A 21,761-nucleotide genomic window follows, 5' to 3' on the forward strand; every position below is an offset into this window, starting at 1 on the left:
CATTTTTCTACTTACCTACTCATTTGTCTTCCCTGTGGTACTGAGGCTCCTTGATGGTAGGGGTCATACTTCTTTTTCCATATTGTAATTTTTACCAACTAGCCCAGTTGCCAAATCCCAGTACCTATCTTTTAAAAAAAAATGACCAATCGCTTGTGTGGTGGTTTGAATAAAAACGGCTCTCAAAAGCTCATAGGGAGTGGCACTATTTGAAAGGATTAGGTGTGGTCTTGTTGGAAGAAGTGTGTCATTGGGGAGTGGCTTTTAGGTTTCAGAAGCCCAAGCCACTCTCTCTTCCTGCTTCTTATGGAGCCAGATATAGAACTCTCAGTTACTTCTCAATCACCATTTCTGCCTGTGTGCCACCATACTTCCCACCATGATGACAGTGGACTAAGCCTCTGAAACTGTGAACAAGTCCTAATTAAATGCTTTCCTTTACCATGGTCATGGTGTCTCTTCACAGTGTCTCTTCACTGACTAAGATAACTTGCTTACATGGACGTTTGCTGTAGTATCTGGTGAATGCCAGCACTGATAGTAGAGTTCCACAAATGTTTGGAAATAAGCTTATTGTCAAAGGCCTGAAGAGAGCACATGTACCAGCAGTTTCAGCATCGCATAGGGTTGTTGAAATACAGGCCCTTGGGGTTTATTGAATAAATATGATGTTTATGAGATCCTCAATGTGATTCCTACATACAGGAAGGTTTAAGGAATACTAGTGGGGGTGAAAGACAAGATCAATTCCCAATTCTACTTATTCCCTATTCTACTTATTAAGATTTTATAATCTTGTGTTTATCTGAATCTCTAGGAAATTGAACAATCAAAACAATGGACCTGGCAGACATAGAGGTTGGGGATTGATTGTCAGGGCTCTTAATTAGCCTCTCTGAGCATTTGTTTCCTTATCTTTACAATGGAGATAATTCCCGCCTTATGCTTTTAATGTAGATATGATAAAAACATGTTGGTCGCTCAGCTTACTTGATCTCCCCTGCTTCACAACCCCAGACTTACCATTGCCTAGGCTATTCAGTGTAGTATCCATGTGAAGCAGCTCCATGAAAAACTTAGAATTTAATAAACATCCACCCCCACACATGAAGCACTTCAACAACCACTGTCATTGTCTGGTAGTAAAGCAACTAAATTAGTTGCTTTCCTATGGGGAAATTCTTTCCTAGAACTGATGGCATTCTTTTACTTTGGAAATTATGGTGCCTATTGAGACCATCTGAATATGTTGGAACAAATCAATGACCAAATCCACAATCAGAAGCCCATTACCTCCTTTCAGAAACCATCAGTCATTGTTAGAAACAAAAAAAATTGCTTACTGAGAACGGTTTTTGTTTAGTGAATGAAAACAAAGCCCATTATATCTCCAACATCAGATTCTGTGTGCCTGGAACCTCCAAGATTCTCAATATAATTGTGAAATTTAATAAATATTAGTGGCATTAAACTGAAAAAATGGAATCTTAAGATTACCAAGTAACAAGAACAAAGCATGTCACCATGAACTATATGCAGGTGTGACCATGGAAACCCAAAGGCTATCTGCAACATCACACAAAAGGGCCATAATATGTATTAGTGCAAAGATAGGGGTTTTTGAAACCAGTCAGATTTTGTCCTAATCCCAAGGTAGTCATTATTTTCTATGGGATCTTGGGAAAAACATGTAAATTTTCTAAGATATATCTCTATCAGCTAAGTAAAAGGGATCATAATATAGCATGGCTGTCAAGATCCAGCAGTGTCAACTACAATTGAAGTTTGGAGACAATAACATGGGTCTTATCATCTTCATTAGTAGTGTGCAGAGACTCCACCTGGGAGTAGATTTTTATCATGTTTCTCTGCCAATATAGAACTCCCCCAAAGGCCTGGTAACAAGAAACAGCCTTAACTCAGATAGGAGCATCTTTGAGAGGAAAAGTATTAACGCAGTTCTGGGAGACCTGCTCCCACTTTTTCCCCAGGGTACTCTTGAGGAGGGAAAGGTGAGAAATATTTAGATAAAAGGATAGAGGGGAGAGAGACAGACAAAAACACAGGACAGCTCAGGAGGGCCTGGGTCCTTATCCACTAGCCCCTTCTGTCTTTTCTAAAGGGCTTTTTAAAGGAATGCCAAGGGGTGGAACAAAAGACCTCCCCATAGCTTAACCAAGTGTAGACCCTTCCAATCACCTAGAAACCATACACATGGTCAAGCAATCCTCTAATGCAGCTCTGCTGGGTAAAGGAAGCTCAGATCTCAGTGGGAAACCTTTGTGGGACTCCAGTATCTGTCATTTCACATAGAGCACTAAGAATCTATTTGTCACCTCAATCAATATACGCCTTATAAGTCAGCTCAACATATTTACCGATATTACTTTGAAGTAGCTTGCTGGGTTGGGGATCAAAGGGGAACTTAAACTTCCACACTTTGACCTGGGTTGCTCAGCATTCACAGTCGGTTTCTGTCCCCTAAGGTTGAAACCAGTTGTTTGCATATGATCAGACTGACCATGTTGAGTTCACATGAGTTTTAGGAGGTCCATGGGTATATCTAGCTTTGGAGAATGGTGGAGTGTTTGCTGTTCAGGCTTTGTGTTACTGGATGAATATTGAAGGAGGAAGGTTAATAATTTTCCCTAGTAGATTCAAATCTCAACCCCCCTTTTCCCAGTTCATATTTATTTTGCTGCTTCTTATCAAGGGAGGCAAGAGTAGTGTTGTAGGTTACGTGGTTTTGGATTAAATAAGTAGGATTGATTTTCAAATCTGGCTTTGTGATATCTGGATACTGGGAATTGAGGGGAAGTTATTTGAGTATACTCTGTCTCCTCACTGGTAATCAGCAATGCCCACTTTGAGGCTTTGCTCCAATCGCTCAATGAGCTAATATATGCTAAAGGCTCTTGCACACAGTGGCTTATTATTTAAAAGCAATTCTCCTGCACACTGAGCATTATGGAGCCAATGAGAGAACCTGCCCTTCCTATTAAATGAAAGCCAAGACAGTATTGGCATGACATCAGCATGACCCATTCCAAAGTTTGTTTGTTCCCAGGAAGCTGATACAAAGGAATCACCATCTCTGGCAATTACCTTGGCTCAAATGGCTATGTTCCCCACATATGGGCCTGTGCTAGCACCAAGTGGCACCTCCTGAGGTACCTGCTGGGGACTCATGTTGTTGGTTCCACATACATCAACTTCAACTAGCTGCCAACTTTTGGGTTGAATTTGTTTGAGTTAGATAACTTTTGAGTTCTATTTTTAAATGGTACTAGATGACAGTGTCAGACAGCCATATTTGAGGAAATACTGTTTCTCATGACGGTAGGGAGTGTCAGTTTCTGGCTTCAATAGATTCTGTGTACATGCAGTTTCATCATCTTCCAGTTTGTGGATATTATATCAAAGTAATTTGTATCTTATTTCATTCTCAGGAGTGACCCTGCTTGGCTAGCAAATTATATAGTCATTGGCTATTCCTATAAACATGCAAATGAAAACAAGGTGTCTGGGCCTGATTCTTGTGCCAGGATAAATGTTTAAAGAAAAGCTTTAGGGAATTAAAATGTGATATTTAATGTTCAGAAACAGTGCTACCAACTAATGTTCAGCTTGGCTCAAGTAGCTGAAAATGATTAGTGCAAATCAATCTATTTGTAGTTGCTAATCTGGGGGAAAGCAGCAGCATTTATGTGTAACTCTGGGTGTGTGTATACATGCATGTGTGTTGGAGGGAAGGGAAAAGGCAGAGAGTGCTAATGGTAAATATTTATAAGTCAATCATGGGGCTCAGGGGAGGTCACTGAACATGGAAATTGGAGAGAGATGGACACAGTAAATTCTCTGAGACTGTGGTAGCTGGCTGTAGCATCATTACTGAATAAACTGAACTCAACATGGCTTTGAACACCTTTCTGTCATATTTTCTTTTTATGGTGTTCATGGATTACTTTGAAAATGATAAATCCTGCATATATGCTATATATATGCAGATGCTTCCTTTATATATATATGCATTATACATACGTATATATATATATAATATATACGTATGTATAATATGGTAGTTAATATTGTCAACTTGACAGGATCTAGAATCAACTTGGAGAATCACCCAGGAGACAAACCTCTACACATGTCTGAGAGAGATTATCGAGATTAAGTTAACTGAAATGAGAAGTCCTACCCTAAGTGTGGGCAGCATCATCCCATTGGATGGAGTCCCGGACTGAAGAAAAAAGAGAAAGCAAGTTGAGTGCTGATGCTCATTTTTCTTTGCTTCCTGACTACAGGCACAATGTGATCAGTGGCTTCCAGTTCCTGCTGCCATGCCTTCCCTACCATGATGAGCTGGATTCTCAAACTCTGAACCAAAATAAACCCTACTGTCAGATATTTTGTCACAGTAACAAGAGAATAAAGACACAAACTATCTGTATCTGTGTGACAATTAATTCTAATTACAATTTTCTTCATTTTGTAGTAATCTAGGGGAAACATGATTGAACACACCAAACACAGTGGTCTCATCGGCTGGACTATTGTGGGGCTCCACAGGAAAAGAGAGCCCTAAGGACAGGATATTCAATTTGCTTTTGATCCCCACAATTTGCATACTTAGAATGAAAATACCTGGCTACAGTGGTGAGACAGATGTAAAACGGAACTTTTGAAAATGAGTTGAGGGTTAGAGGAGAAAGTGAGATCTAATCTTGAACAGGGGGAAAAAAGATGACATTTCAAACAATGAGAAAGATGAGATGGAATAACAGAGAGTGTGAGGTGCTGTGCATGGAATTGACTTTGCCCTCTAGACCAAGTGTGTCATGTGGTTTCTTAGAAGAGTGGGAGGGAGATGAGGAAGAAACAGTCTGTACTTTCGTTTATTGAATGCAGCTTTCGCTGTTCACATGGCAACTCAATACAAACAGCCCAGCAGTGGGTAGGCCATTAACTCTTGTTCTCATCAATGTAAACACAACATTAATAGTGAAGAATAAAGAAAATGTGTAAAAAGTTCAGTGTTTTCTCCATTTGCAAAATGAAGAGGTGCTTACCGACCCTAGAACAAGTCCTGAGGGGAAACTAAGGTCACCAACTCCCCTGTTTCCAACAGGGAGGTGCCTGACCCCTTTCTTCTAGTGGCTTCCATGTGGTCACACGAGTCTTCAGATTGGGCTTCTGTGAACTGTTCAAGTTCTTCTAAAGGCCTGAGAGGGGAATCATAGCTTTTGTGAGTACTGAAGTAGTTCCTTCAAACTCTTTCCTTGTGACTTGGTCAGTCCATACAAAATGTGACTTGCATACAGTGTTTGGCCTTATATTTCCATAGTCTCTGTCATAGTCCTGGATCTGGAGAGTGGGAACTCAGTATCAGGAGGTCTCAGTGTTCATCCTGAAGGAAGCTCCCATATATGAACATTCTCTGAGGATGCTCATCTTTGCTGGGCCACTGCTGACTGAGGGATGTTGGCTGAGGGAGCTGATTTTTCTCTTAGAGCTTTAAGGATTAGATTTTTTTTTAAGTTTTGAATCCTAAATCAAAATGAATAAAATCCTCCAAATTCAAACAACTCAAAATAAAACAAGAAAGACTTTTGAGAATAAAGAACCAATTCACCCTACTTCCAGGTCCCTGCATATGTGATGTCCCCATGCAGGTCTCCAGATGGTTGTTTGGGTCCTTGGATTGCTCTCCACTTGGGTACCTAGCTAGGTGGCAGGAGAAATAAAATTCTCTTCCTACGAAGAAATAGCTTGCTCTCATTTCTTGGAGTGATTAACCCCTAGAACAGCACCCATGTCCTGTTCTTTTTCCAGAGCTAGGATTTGAACCATAATTATTAAAAAGCAGGGAGAGCATCCAGAAACCCTGACTTGGTCTGTGGCTTTGTGGTAATTTGTTAACTCTTCATTTGCTTCCACCCTTCTGTGTCCCATTCTGGAAGCACCTCATGGTGGTGGACTGGGTCCCTGTCCAAGATCTCAGACAAGAGCAGCTTTGTGGAGCCAAAGAGACAAAGGGAAACAAACCAACGAAAAGCAGTGATGGATTTTGTCTTCAAAGGCTGGGCCCCAGGCAGCAAGTAGTTCTTCCCCTGTAGCAAGTCTCTCCCTAGTAGTGGCCTTCAAAGTGCTAGCTGTTGTTCTCAGCCGTGAGATATTTCAGGGCAGCAAAGCCATAGCGTCGGGACATGTCCTGTTGAAACTCTTCCTTCAGGGTTTTGAGACAGATGCGGTATTGCTTGTTGGAACGAAACTTAGTGATGTCGAAACTGGGGGCATGGGGCATGTGGATCATGTAGGCATTGGGCAACACGGTGAACTCATACTCCTGGAAGGAGGAAGACAAGGGTAATGAGAGATCTTGCAAGAGCCTTGGGTCATGTATAACTCTGAATAAAGGGATTGGAGAATAACACTAGGAGGGGGGCACAATAGCTCCAGAGTAGTTTGCTTCAAGATTATGTCCACAAACTTGTACAAAATATAGGAGTCATCTGAATTTTGGTTTGCTCATCTACAAAGTGCGAGTGAGAAAATCTATCTTGAAGGATGATTATAAGGGTGAAACTCATACTTAAAGGAAAAAGGGGAAGAGAACACATGCCTGCCCTAGAGGTTCTCCAGACACTCCACAGTCAATCTGGAATGATGCTACCATGCAATAATCTCTTGGCTAATGAACTGAAATCTGAGGACAGGTTTAAGCTCAGTGTGGTGACTCATGTCTGTATCCAGTACTTGGGAAGCCTACATGAGAAGACTGCCATGGATTTTCAGGCCAACCTGGTTTTCATAGCAAGTTCCAGACCAGCCTAAGCCACAGTGTAAGATCCTGTCTTAAACAGACAGATGAATAATTAAATAAAAAATATCCACATAAAAGACCAAAGTGTTTAGCTGTATTGAAGCTTAACAAGGATAAAACTTTCCCCAACGTCTTGTAAGTGATGGCATCATAGACTATGCTTTACATGGTAGGAGACAGCCAAATACACAATGCCTCTGAACAGCCCAAACAAGGGATACAAATTTAGGACATGTAACTCAGACAGAACCTAGCACATGCACAATCCATATCTTCTCTCCAATTTTGGATTCATGTCATCTATTTACTTAGCACAGAGCAGACAAGAATAAACTCAGCAAGGCAAACCAAGGACAGGAAAGGCATATGTGTCAGGCAGAGGATGGCAACTGACAGTTAAGTGAGAAAAATCAGAAGAAAATGCAAGGCCACAGAGCCCAGATACCTGAGACATTTCACACAGGGGCAAAGTGGGCTACCCCTCCTGCCAGCCCCTACAGCTGGGGCTCTGTGATCTGTCAGCTGTGAGCGTTTTACGTTTTTAAGTCATTGGAAAAGGTAAAATAGTGTCTGATGAATGCTACAGGCAAATACAGGACATGGGTACCAATAGATAGATATCATACTTTGTTTGGTTCAACATGGACACTATTCCACAACCTTCTACTGACAGTAGTGGTTCTCAGTCACGTGGCATGGCTCAGACTCAACGGAACATGTGTCTCATGGATAGTCATTACTGAACATCTAATGTAACTTAATGTTCCCTGATTTTGAGGTACTCTTGCTGAGAAATATTTACACTGTGACCAAAAGGAGGAGCCCTGAAAAGTGTATGAAGAGTGGGGTTCAGGGTACCCAGGTATCTTCCTAACTTAACCAGAGCAGCTTTGCATCTCTTTATTCAACACGAGGGTTGACAAACTACAGCCTGTCGGGTTTGCTGCATAGTTGTATACATGAAGCTGTGCTGAAACCCAGCCATGCACATTTGTTTAGAGGCCATCTATGAGGAATAACAGTTTCTGAGCTGAGCAGGTGGAAGGGAGACTTGAAGGTCCCACAAGCTCCACATACCAATTGGTCCTTTGCAGACAGTGTGCAGTACCCAGGCTTCACCTATTAAAATTCTGCAGACCTCCTCTGAAGTATATATTTGTTAAGTATTATGTGAATGAATGAAGGCTTTCAGACTGACCACAGGCTAAAAATCACTGCTGTTTAAACGAAAGAGTGAAATAATTAGCCACATTTTAGTGACAGGTTTTGTGCTATTTACAGTGACACAATATATATAATTTGCAGGACAAGTCATGACTAGTTATCCTGTGCTTGTCTTCCTCACTGGATAGAAGGGGTAAGTTGATACATTATAGAAGACTCATGTTTGCCTAATCCTGGCCACGAACCCAATTCTCATGCACAGGGAGAAGGAAGAACGAAAGTTTGAGGTTGAAAGCCTAGAAAATCAGATTCATGTTCTCATTCTAAGTCCCCGAACACATTCTGTTCCTCTGAAGGTCCTTTTTACTCTTCTTATCTCTAAAGTTCTCTTTCAGTTCTAATATCTGTATCTTCTTCCCCACATAGTACCAGTCAGGTGTTCTGTTCTTACTTGTGCATCCAATTCCATGATGTGAGCCACTTTGTTCCAGCCAAAGCCCACAAATCTCCGATCGTACTCAGGGCAGTCTCGTCTCACAACAACATACGGCTCAAAATCAGCCTCCCACTCAACCTGGTAAGGCATGGTGGCAGTCCGCCACTTGGCAAAGTTTGTGGGTGCGTGGCCTTTAGTCCAGACATGGTACCTGAGAAATGTGGAGAAAAGCCAATGAGTGAAGAGATGGAAGCTGAGCTTTCCCAACCCCACTGATGTGGATGAAGAAGAAATGCATTTTGGTATGGTCTTCCTGGTGGGATGCAAAACCCTGCAAAACCCCCATTCAAGTACAAACCTTCAGTGCCTGTAAATGTGACCTGGTAGAAAACAGGACCTTTACAGACAAACTTAAGTTAAAATTAGGTTGGGACTTATTCTGATGTCCTTTATGAGAGGGATATTTGGACACACAGATACACAGTGAGACTAACATGAGGAGATACAGATAGAGCTTAGAATGACAGATCCATCAAAAAATAAGGAATATCAAGGATTGATGGCCCTAACAAGCAAAAACACAGAAAGGAACAATGAAGGTGTCTTTTCTAGAGCTTTTGGAAAACCATAGACCTATAAGGAACTTTAATTTGGACTTCTGACTTGCAAAATTGTTATATAATAATCAACTGTTTTGTTAAGCCACCAATTTTGTAGTATTTTGTTACAGAAGCCCCAGGAAACTAATGCAGTTTCTCAGAGTTATCTGTCACTAAAGAGAAGACTCCATAGAAAAGCCAGTAAACTTCCATGCACTTGGCATCATTTCGATAGAATCTATATCTGGTAATTCCCACCAGGGACCACTGGTGATCCAGTGATCCTGCTCCATCCTCAATAATGGGGCAGAACCTATGAGTAGGATACCCTTCTGGGTATATTACATTATGTGGGAAGAGTGGATTTTTATAGATACGAAGGTGCCTCTGTATTAATGAAAACTGAGATTACTAAGTAGGTCTGATATGACTCATGATCCTTCAGATCTGGAAGGAAGGAAAGAATCATGTTGTGAGCTGTTCATGTCAAGGTGCAACTGCAAGGAGCCAGGAGCTAATGGGGATATGTGGTCGTATTGTGTTCCCCCAAATATTGTGCACCTTAATAAACTTATCTGGGGTCAGACACAGAACAGCCACAATATTAAACATAGAGGATAGGCAGTGGTAGCACACGCCTTTAATCCTAGCACTCCAGAGGTAGATATCCCTCTGGATCTCTGTGAGTTCAAGGCCACATTGGAAACAGCCAGGCATGGTGACACACGCCTTTAATCCCAGAAAGCGAGCCTTTAATCCCAGGGAGTGGTGGTAGAAAGCAGAAAGGTATATAAGGCGTGAGGACCAGAAACTAGCAGCATTTGGCTGGTTAAGCATTTGGCTGGTTAAGCTTTCAGGCTTTGGAGCAGCACCGTTCAGCTGAGACCCATTCTGGATGAAGACTCAGAGGCCTCCAGTCTGAGGAAACAAGACCAGCCAAGGATCCGGCAAAGTGAGGTAGCTGTGGCTTGTTCTGGTTCTCTAATCTTCCAGTTCACCCCAATACCTGGCTCAGGTTTGATTTTATTAATAAGAACTTTTAAGATTCATGCTACATTTGGCGCCGAACGTGGACTTGGTAGAAAAGAAAGTACATGAAGGGCACATGTATCGTATTGATCCAAAGCTGGATTGCATTTTGGTTATTTTACCTTCTAGGCATTCTCCTATAGGAATATTAATGCAAAGGGAAGATATTATATTGGAATGGATATTTTTACCAGATAAACCAAATAAAAAATTAAAAACTTATGTGGAAAAAATCTGACTTGATTTGGAAAGGAAAATTGAGACTTCATCAATTAGCAGGAATAGACTCAGCAGAAATTGTCGTACCTTTAACTAAGGAGGACATTGAAAAATTATGGACAGAAAGTGAACCTTGGCAAAGAGCTTGCAGTAATTTTTTGGGAGAAATTAACAGCAAATATCCCAAAAGTGATAGAATTGATCTTATAAAGAGAGTTGATTGGATCTTGCCTCGAATTGTATGGGAAAAACCCATGTCTGGAGTTCGTACATTTTATACAGATGCCAACAAACAAGGAAAGGCAGGTTACAAATCAGAAAATTTAAGTAAAGTGGTTCAAAGTCCTTATAATTCAGTTCAAAAATCAGAATTGTATGCTATTCTGTTGGTATTAATGGATTTCTCAGAACCTCTCAACATAGTAACTGACTCTCAGTATGCTGAAAGAGTAGTATTACATATTGAGACTGCAGAATTTATCCCTGATGCTTCAGAATTAACTTCACTATTTATTCAATTACAAGATACAATCAGGAAAAGGAGTCATCCTTTATATATAACTCACATTCAATCCCATACTGGTCTGCCAGGCCCTCTAGCACAAGGCAATGATGAAATTGATAAATTATTGATAGGAAATGTGCTGGAGGCTTCAGAATTTCATAAAAAACATCATGTCAATAGTAAAGGTTAAAAAGGGATTTTTCCATAACCTGACAACAAGCCAAAGAAATAGTAAAGAAATGTCCTACTTGTTCCTTCTACAATCAAACGCCATTACCAGCAGGATGTAACCCAAAGGGTACTCAGAGGAATGAAATCTGGCAGATGGACGTGTTTCACTTTGCAGAATTTGGAAAATTGAAATATGTACACCATACCATTAATACTTATTCAGGATTTCAATGGGCAACTGCTTTGAGTTCTGAAAAAGCTGATTCTGTAATCACTCATTTGCTACAAGTTATGGCCATCATGGGTATACCTGCACAAATCAAAACTGACAATGCTCCAGCATATGTCTCTGTTAAAATGAAACAGTTTTTTGCTTATTACAATATAAAGCATATTACAGGCATACCACATAATCCTACAGGTCAAGCAGTTATAGAAAGATCAAACAGAACTCTAAAGGATATGCTAAATAAACAGAAAGGGGTAACCAAAACCCCCAGAAATAGACTGCATAATGCTCTATTAACTTTGAATTTTCTCAGTGCCAATGAGAAAGGGACAACAGCTGCAGAAAGTCATTGGATAATAGAAAAAACTACAGAATTAAATCAGCCTACATACTTTAAGGATGTGCTGACCTCAGAATGGAAACCAGGATATGTGTTACATTGGGGACGAGGTTTTGCTTTTGTTTTTACAGGAGAAGATAAGCTGTGGGTACCATCAAAATTGATAAAGGTTCGATTTGAACAAGAGAGACCTCTTAATTAGAGGAGGTGATAGTTCATCAACCAGCATGAACATCCAATTTAAACTAACTTATACCAATAATACATGCCTTTTCATTTAATCAGATAATAACTTGCCAAAAAGGAACCTCCCCAAAATTAGTCTCGGGGAAAGGTTTTTGTTTTTGTCTTTTAGGAGAATGAAGGCTAAGGAATCTGAAGAACACTGGACAAATGAGACAACTGAAGAAAAGGGACAAATCATCTATCCCAGGAAACAGAGTGAAATGGCCTATTGGTATATCATCTATAAAATTTTATAAGTCTTCCTAAATGTTTGTTTCTGCTTTTCTCTAAAGAAATCTAACACTATTGGTCTTCTAATAGTCCCAGTTCAATTAAAATTTAAAGCTGACTTTGGAGTTGGAGAATGGCTCTTGCCTTCTTTAAACTCAAGCATGTTATATATGTCTTTGTGTTCGAGTCTCTTATCAGTTTTCTGCAGGAAATCACCACTAGACCTAACATCAACTGAAGTCTCCAGGAAGAAGATGGGGCCCCACAACAACAACAATTCCACGTGGACAATAATAACATCACTAAGCTGACAAACATCATCTACAGATCAGCTTTGGACTACAAAGTGCTCAGAGCAATTTTGAGATGGCTAGCTGAGATGATCCAGTCTCAAAGACTACTTGAATAAGGACATGAGATAAACCCTGAACTTTGGCATTATACACAGACTGGATAATGAAGGATATAGTTACCTTTCCTAGAATTTAACAATTAACCTATAATTTTTCTTTCAGGATAAAGATAATTTCACCCATACCCAGCAGGAAGCAATTTTAAGAATACGACGCCCACATTCCCAAAGAGGTGGTGTGGGGCGAGTGGTTTTTTGGTCTTTTAATGGGTTTTGGGTCCGGGATAATTTTCATTGTTTAGGGGGTTGGTTACAAGTTGTTGCCAAGGGTTAGGAAAAGGGCATTAGATTTAAGATTCTTGTTTTAAAAAAAAGAAAAAAAGAAAAAGACAATTACTAGTTTTAAATACTTTACATTGGATTGGATTGTTTTATATTATATACAAATTATATATATTGAAATTGATATTGTTAGAAAATGCTATATGTATATTTCTAATTGTACTTATACTGTTCATTTAACAAATAATGCAATTTTCTGATCCTTAAATGTTATTATTACCAACTATTAGGATAAAAAGAAATGAAAGTTAGTAGTTAGACATTATAATAGAACTTGTAGTCATATTAGGTGTGTTTTAAAAATTGAGCAGATATATTTTAGATAGACAGGTCATCTTCAAACCCTTCAGAGATCTATAGAATATGGCACTTAAAATGTTTTAATAACTTAGAAAATTTTTCTTTTTGGAGACATGTCAGCTCCTGGCAGTACCAATCTACTTCAGAGAAAATATGGGCATTGAAGAAGCTGCATATGGAGTTAACTTTCATTGTGGCAAAAGTTAGCCACTGGACAACAAAGTATCCTCGAGTCAACAGGACAAAATGGACAGACAAGACATGAAAAAAGGACTACTGATTCTTGCCAAAACAAGTGTGGTTATGGCTTTATCAAAAGGCATCTTCTGAGGCCAGGATAATATATGGCACCATCCCTGAAGTGGCCTTTGCAATCTGGAAAAGGTACAGTGCCCTTTTCTTCGAAGGCAGCTGAACAGGCAGTGGGCCGATGACTTTTGATGTGCAGTGGAATAGCAGCTGAAACTGAAGAGTAACTAAGCTCACGCCTCTCAATAGTAGACTGGCATTTGATAGAGGGATGTGGAGAAGAACGGGATGCTGAGATGAAGCCACATATACACAGCCAAGAAGAATGGACAGCTGAATTAAAAAACATCAACAATTTACAGAATTTAAAATCCTGAATCATGACAGGACACTAGTAGAATTCAAGTGTTTCTGGTACATGGACTGCTCTCACCCAATGTGAGGTCGAACTATTGACCTTGTTTACATCCTCCTTCACAAATGAGTCTGTCAGATACACTAAGCCTATATGCTGAACTGATGCCCCAACACTGTGGAGAAACCTCAGGTGACTGTCCAGGCAGCTGGCTGTTTCTGTCAACTCACAATTTTTTGGAAGTTGCTTGCATGTACTTCCTGTTTTTATTTTTGTTAGGTAATATTATTTCCTTCTTGGGTCTCTGAGGGAGTTGAAGATTAGTTAGTTATAGTTGAAGATTAGTTAGTTATAGTTGAAGATTAGTTAAGATAGAAAGTGAGTTAGGTACATTTTGGACTTACCAAAATAGGATAGATAATGGAATTATTTTCTCTGAATTTGTCAAATACAAATGGACTAGACATTGTTATATAGTTATTGTACTTTTGTATATAGTTTTTCTTATGTTAGTTATAACCTTTTTCCTTTTTTCTTTTTATTAAAATAGAAAAGGGGAAATATGGTGATATTTTATTTGTACTGAAATGTGATTTTATTTGTATGTTAATAAACAAAGTTGCCCGGGGGTCAGAGCTATTAGAGCCATAGCAAAAGCTGGGCAGTGGTGGTACACACCTTTAATCCCAGCACTTGGTAGGCAGAGCTAAGTAAATCTCTGTGTGTTCAAGGATACAGCCAGCATTGGAGACCCACACCTTCAATCTCAATACCAACCATAGAAGACCTGCAGGTCTGTACAGACAGGCAGTGACAAGGTGGTCATGTGGTTGGGTTTATAACCAATGAGAAGGCAGAACAGAAAGTCTATATAAAGACAAAAACACAGGAAGTAGGTCTCTTGGCTGGAGAGGATAGCTGAAGCAGGAAGGGTAAAGTTCTTAGCTCTGACCTCTTGGGCTTTCATCTTTACATTGGCTCTGTGTTTCTTATTTAATAAGATGGTTACTTCTACAGGGATACATGTCCAAAAGCTAGTAGGATGAAGACCTCTCCCTGTGGTAACAAGGGAAGAAACCTTATCAGCATCCAGCCAACAGGAAGAGAATCATGTGGCACTGGCAGAGACCTGTATTGCTTCAGACATCTGCTTTCCATCCAGGGATACCCTAGGCAGAGAGCTGGTTACTCTACACAAGCTGACAGAGACAGTAAAGTTGTGAGTCTGAATTTCTTTACAATGTTGTGTTTGTGGTAATTTGTTAATATGGCAGTGAGAAATGAATGAGTGCACAACAATCAGAAAATTGTATTTGTTAGACATATACTATGGGTTGGGACTATTTTAAATGCTGTAGATGCATATTGTTTTAAATTCTAAAAATGTACCCAATGCTGGGTTGCAAATAGTAATAAAGCCCAGGTAGCCTAGCCCAAAGGCCAGCTTGTATGCCACTGCCCTCAACACTCATACAAGAGTAGAAGGAGAAAGGGGTTGAGGCTGAAACCTCTTCAGATTAGGACTCTGTTCATACTCTATGTCTCGTAATGTACCACATTCCTTCTTAGGTTCCCCTTTCCCAACTCATCTCAGAAGATTTCCTGTCAGCTCTAAGATCCAAGGCTCTCTCCTCCCATATCAGGGAGCATCCCATATAGGTTGATGCTCTGTTCTCTTCTGTGCATCCAACTTCATGATGTGAGAATGGATGGAGAATCTAAAATTTGAGAGGTGTCTGAAAGATAGACTATTGAATGGGGTGGGACTTTGTCACTGCAAGTCATGGGGAAGGTGGATGCAGGGAGTGAAATGAAGCTACAGTAGGGGCAACAAAAAGGGGTTAGGAAAGATGGTACCCAGGTGTACTTGTTAGTTTTGTGTAGCAACTTGACACAATAGACTTATCAGAGAGGAAGAAGCTTCAGTTGAGGAAATGCCTCCATGAGATCCAGATGTAAGGCATTTTCTCAATTAGTGATCAGTGGGGGAGGGCCCAGCCATGGTGGGTGGTGCCATTCCTGGACTTGTGGTCCTGGGTTCTATAAGAAAGCAGGCTGAGTAAGTCAGGAGAAACAAGCCATTGAGCAGCACCTCTCCATGGCGTCTGTATCAGCTCCTGACTCCAGGATCCTGCCTTGTTTGAGTTCCTGTCCTGACTTCCTTTAGTGATGAACATCAATGTTGAAGCATAAGCCAAATAGATCCTTTCCTCTCCAACTTGCTTTTTGTCATGGTGTTTTGTCGCAGCAACAGAAACCCTAACTAGGACACCAGGGGTAGATGGAAAAGCTTTGTGAAATGAAAGGAAGATAGGAAGGGTGAGACCCAATAGCTTAGCTGCAGGAGAGAAGAATACAGATAAGGGGCTTCTCTAATCTCCTTAGGAACATCTCTGTAAAGCAAGAACGGCTATGATAGCGAATGCCCCAAGGCAGGTGTCCTTCCAGTGGCAGGGCTGAAACTCTAACCTAATTCTTTGTTTCATCAAAGAGGATGGACTTCTGCTAGACTATCATGAAACCATCCCCAGCAGACTCAATGTGTTGCTGGGTGGGATGGACAGGCTGGAGGAAGGCAGGGACTTGAGCTTTGCTTCCATCAATGTACCAATGTTCACTAACTCGAGATATGTGAGAGAGAAGGGGGCTGGGGGAAGAGATTCTGCTACTTTAATGGAGCATGGAAAGGATATTGTGAGATGTCAATTAGATCACAGATCTAATCTAAAAATCAGGCATGAAGCAGTTGATTTTCTATTTTGTTGAAAATAGAATTTGTTGACCAGGCAGTTTTGATATCTGGTGCCTTTGACAGAACAGACACAGCATAAGTGAAGACTTGGACTTTATATTAGGTTCCAAGCATAGCACAGTAGGTACTCTGGACCAAGGTTCAAATCCCAGTTCTGCCATGTAGGAACAGCAGACCCTGAAAAATGAAGTACCTTAATAGGGCTTTAGTTTCCTCCCATGTGGGCTGGGAAAAATCATACCTATCATGATAAACTGTCCAGGAGCTTAAGTGGGACAATTCTAGAAACTCTGGCACAGGACTAGCATGCAGAAGGTACTCCATAAATGCTGGTACCCTGCTAGGGAGTTAAACAAAATGGTTAAAAATAATGGCTGTTGATGGCAGCTTGCCTGGGTTCACATCCTTTCATTTAGCAGTTGTGGACAGGTTAAATACTTTGTTACTTTCTCCTGGTAAACCAAGAGATAATAATACCAACTTTTATTATGGAGTAATTCTCATAAAGTACTCGTGACAGTGACTGACACATCCTAATAGTTAATTCTTCAAAGAGTGAGCATGGTCTCATTATTTATGTTTGGCTCCTAAATATGATGTCAGTTCACAATGGTCTTGCTTTCTGTGATATCAAGAGATTTATGACCATTTCCTTTGTTATCCATCCTTAGAATCTGAACTCTTGACCTACTATACAATATGAAAAAGAAGGGAAATAAAAGAGAAAGGGAGGCCAGGGACAGCTGAATCAATTCTGCTTATCTGGCTAGGGAAGCAGATTCTATTCACTCTTTCTGGACTGCTTACAGCTTGCCAAATGGCTGGACAGAACAGAATGAAGTAAAGTTACAATCAACAACACACAGGCTCACATCACAGTCTAAAGACTGCCCGGGGAACTTCCTGTTCACTGTCAGTTCAGCAGACACTAGACCACAGGGTCTAGAAATACCAGGCAACCTCAAAAGCAGAGCTGAGATGATGAGTGGGGTTACCCAGTACACCAGAGATAATGTTATGGGGAAGAAAGAGCTGAGCTCTCTGAGCCATGTTCTTAAACTTGAGACATGTGAAGGACTAGTTTTAACAGCAGCGTTTATGGTCCGAAACTGTATTCATAACAAGGTCCCAGTAAATGTGATGCTATTGGCCCAGGGGCCATACACACTCTGAGCACCATGTTCCTGGAGGATGAAGAGCAGTGTAGGAACTTCTCATGCCAGGTATGGTAAGGAGGTTTCCTTGGAGAGCAGTTGACAAAAGCAACTTCTCAGAGGGGAGGTCTGTAATTTAGCACTTGGCATGGTGGCTTGCAAGCTATTGGTCAGAGCAGTATAATCATGGATACAGCAGGCTAGATCCCACCTCTCATGCCCTTAAATACGACAGTGAAATGAGTTCTCACATGTCCTGGGGTTGAAGATGGCAGGTGGAAAACCTTGGAAATTTCCCAAGCATTCAGATATTGAGCTACAGTGACTGTGGGAGACTCACATGAAGATTTGGTCTCAAATCTCAATTTCCAGAACCAATTTGTGATTTTGTGTTCTTAAACAAGAAGTGGCATGAAAATGAAGGGATTGTCAGCAGCCCAGTGCTTTTTTAGTTAAGAACACAAGCCTGGAGCTTCCTCAGGTTGAATCCTCATTCTGCCACTTATCAGCCATGTGTCACTGAGAAGATTATTTGAACTCTCATAGGCTCAGTGTCTTCACCACAAAATAGGAATTAGTATCCACTTCATATTTGTTGTAAGGATTATGTTCATCCCAATGCCTGGTACACTGAAGCATGAATTTTCTGGGAAATAGGAAGGGATGGCTTTGGGGGATGAACTCTTCTAGATTCCTTTCTAGAGATCTGGATGGAAGACCAAGGCTGGATATTGAGTCCTGGCTTCACTAGGAGCTCTCCACTCCCCATAAAATATGAAGATGAATAATTATGGTGCTATGGAATGAATATCCTTACTCACAATCAGTTTGAGAAAGCCTTTCAGAGGTTTTATAGTATCATGACAACCCAGTTGTTATGCTTAAAGTCCTTGAGCATAATTCAGGCTGCTCAAAACTGCATGCTTTTTTAACTTAGAGAAGGAGTGGTCATTTCTACATTGTATGAAATGGAAGAATGTGAAATCTCAGCAGAAACAGGGAGATGCAATTGATGTTTTCATACTGTTCTATCTGGATTTCTATCAGCAGGATTTCTACTCCTCTAGTCCTGATTGCCACACTTAGAATGTTAGAGCCTGTTCCCAGGAGATGGAGCCCATTAATATTTGTGTAGATGATTGCTGGGGCACTCTGGATATAGCATAGCTCCCTGAATGCCTATTCAGGCCTTGGGGTCTGGGAATGAGAAAACCAATGGCTTTGCTCAAAGCTGTAACTGGGCAGCAGAGAAGTAGGATCTTACATCAGTTGTGTGCAACTTTGGAGTCCCATAGATGACTGTAATTTTTAGGTGATGAATTTAGATGCCTGATCCATGCCTTAACAGCTTAGAGATTAGACTACTCACCTACATGTGTGCACACACACACACACACACATGTACATACACACACAAAAAAAAAAAAAAGAAAGAAAAAGAAAAAGAAAGAAATTGCACCAGGGATCTCAGAGAGAAACCCACTTACCAAGAGCACTAATGCACTGTGATGGTTTTAATTGTCAACTTGACACAAGGATTGTACACATTGGGTTGGTCTGTGGGAATGTCTATATGGGGATTGTCTTGATACCTTCCCTAAATGTGGGTGCCGCCTTCTGGCAGTAGCCAGACCTGAAACAAGGAAAGCTTTCTGCTCACTTGGCTTTCACTCTTCTGACCAATTTATCTACCAGCTCCTTCTGTGATATTAGAACGAACTTCTTCAGGCTTCCAATGTGTACTTTAGAGTAAGAATCTTCCAGTACTTTGGCATAAGGTTGGTATTGCTGTGGTATCAGCCTCCTGGACTGGGCAACTACTAGATTCTTGGCTTTTCCAATAGAGACAGCTGTTGTTGGACCAATCTGATTGTATTGCACATAGTAATCTAATAAATTCATTCTAAATATATATTTATTCTATTAGTTCTGTTCCTCTAGAGAACAGATACCAAAGACAGAACTCTGAGCCTAAGGGATAGTGAAAAAGCCCTAAATGGAATTTGTCATTTCTTTTAAAGTATGAAAATAAATGTGTGACTTCTTGTCCCAGAAAAACTCTCTTCCCATCTGGACACAGTGCCTACCATCCATGTATAAAGCAAAGTAAATAACATGTCAGGGAGAGAGGGCAGACAGAGTCCCAAGGACACTGGGCTGAACATCTCTCTTTGGTTTTATACTGGACACAATATAACACACTGACTTCTTTGCCAACATCTTTGACATCTGGTGTCCTGGGAGAAAGGTCCCTTGGAAACCCCAGATGACTGCTGTGAGGGTCACTCACCTGAATGTGAATAGAGTCCCCATGTCCAACATTGACAGCAGCTCTGCTTTTGACTTGGGGAAAGAGAGTCGGTAGCGCAGTGTCTCAAATGCGGGCACAATCATTGCTTTCTTGGTGTTGGCAAGGTCAAGCTGGATGACAGACTTCCTGAAAGAGAGGTAGGCAGAGATATAAGGTGCCTTTGATGTCACGTCAAGTTTTATCTTGTAAGAATGACTAATGGCCAGCCTCCATCAGACTGGCTTGTGGGCATGTCTACGGGGCATTTTCTTAATTAACGATTGATATGGGAGGGTCCAGGCTACTGTGGGTGTTCCTATCTCTGGTCAGGTGGTCCTGGGAGGTTAAGAAGGTAGTTGGATATGAGCCTGGGAGCAAGCCAGTAAGCAGCATTCCTCCACGCCTTCCTGTCTCCAGGTTTTTGTCTCGAACTCCTGCTCTGACTTCCTTTCATAAAGAACTGTAAGCTCTAAGCTGAAGGACCGCTTCTGTCTGCTGAGTTGCTTTTGAAATAGAAAGCAAACTAACACATATGGTTTATAGGAAAGAATCAGCAGCTAGCCCTTTTCCTAATGGATGGTTAGGAGTTGGGAGAGAAAATCCATGTTTTCCAATTAGACCTCTCTAGGAGTCACACTAGTCACAAATTTTCTGAAAATAGGATTCAAGCTACTTGCCAGTTTCCAGCAAAGGATTAACTATCTAATTCCAGACCCTATTTTTAAGCATTCTACTCACTCAGCACACCCCTCAAAAAAAGGATTTTTCCTCCCAAGGCCATGGGTATAGACATCTATCACAAACCCAGCTCAGTGTTCTCTTTGTGAAAATAAAATCAGGAAATCAATGTATCTTGGAGGTCCATAAAAATGAGAAAGCACTGTTGCATTTTGACCAGAAAACACTGGTTGTGAGGGTTATCATCTGTCTGGGTCTTTCTATGTATCTGGGTGGGGTTTGACTTCAAGCTGTTGTGGGAATAAGCCAATACTATCAGTGCATGTGGAGGCTGTTATGTAGGGTGCAAATAAAATCAACAGTAGTGGATTCCAGAATATGCTAGGAAGCCTGTGACCAGCACATGGGGACAGTTGCTTTTTCATTCCAGCTATATGTTTACCATAGGGGAGCATGACCATTTATTCTTCTGTTTTAAGAAGAGATAACTAACAAGGTTTTCAACAAAGTGGTCTGATACCTCCCATGGGATCTGAGTTTGAGGGGAGTCTGAACTGTGAGACAAGAATTACTTATTCTATCTGGACTCTAGCACTTCTGTAATTGTATAATCATAGGCAATTTTCTTAGTTCTCTTGGCTTTTGTTTCTATATCTTTATAGCAATTGATGCTTTATGTATGTGGGTATTAAGAGGACTAAGATAACATATTCTACAACTAATACATATGAATGAAGCCAGATACATAGACATTGGGCATAGAGCTTAAAAGAGCAGATATAAGCACAGAGCTCTTGAGCAGGAGGAGGAGGGAGGGAGGCAGAGAGATAATAGAGGTTGAGAGGGTAGCCACAAGACAGAGCCATAAGGAATGATGCCAGACAGTCAAAGCCACAAAACAAACCCATGAGGGACGAGGTCAGACAATCAAGGTCATCTACCAGCAGGAGGTTCTCCCAAGCCCCAGCAAGATGGGTGATTTTAACTGATGACATACCCAGAGGGAGGGCCTATCAGTCACAGAAGAGTACGTGAGAAAGAGCATCTAAGAATGAACTTTGGAGAGTAAAACTTAATGACAATGATGATGATGATGATGATGATGATAGCTACAGCTTATTGACCATGAGCCTGGCTCTGCCCTGTAGCCTCTATTCTCTATCATCTCTTAAAATCCTCAACATCTCAAGTGAATGTTCATCTTTCAGTGTTAGCAACAATGGCTAGAAATCATAGAAAGCTTGCCACATGTGGGCACTGAGTTAAAATGTGGGTTGTAGGTTACAGCAGAGTCTACCAGAAGCATAGTTCTGTT

General features: G+C 40.8%; 1 protein-coding gene across 2 annotated transcripts in view; it reads right to left on the reverse strand.

The window, feature by feature from the left end:
- Nucleotides 1-4,880: 4,880 nt before the first annotated feature.
- The window catches only part of Large1 (LARGE xylosyl- and glucuronyltransferase 1), a 535,843-nt gene continuing 518,962 nt past the window's right edge, over nt 4,881-21,761 (reverse strand). For both annotated transcript variants that reach the window (XM_059264258.1, XM_059264259.1), the window contains exons 13-15: nt 19,769-19,915; nt 8,442-8,637; nt 4,881-6,349 (exon numbers count right to left, since the gene is read on the reverse strand). In XM_059264258.1, coding sequence (XP_059120241.1) covers nt 6,152-6,349; nt 8,442-8,637; nt 19,769-19,915 — 541 coding nt within the window. In that variant the 3' untranslated portion in view covers nt 4,881-6,151. The remainder of the gene's footprint in view (nt 6,350-8,441; nt 8,638-19,768; nt 19,916-21,761) is intronic.

This window comes from Peromyscus eremicus, chromosome 5, assembly GCF_949786415.1.
Source record: "Peromyscus eremicus chromosome 5, PerEre_H2_v1, whole genome shotgun sequence".
Classification (NCBI taxonomy): Eukaryota; Metazoa; Chordata; class Mammalia; order Rodentia; family Cricetidae; genus Peromyscus; species Peromyscus eremicus.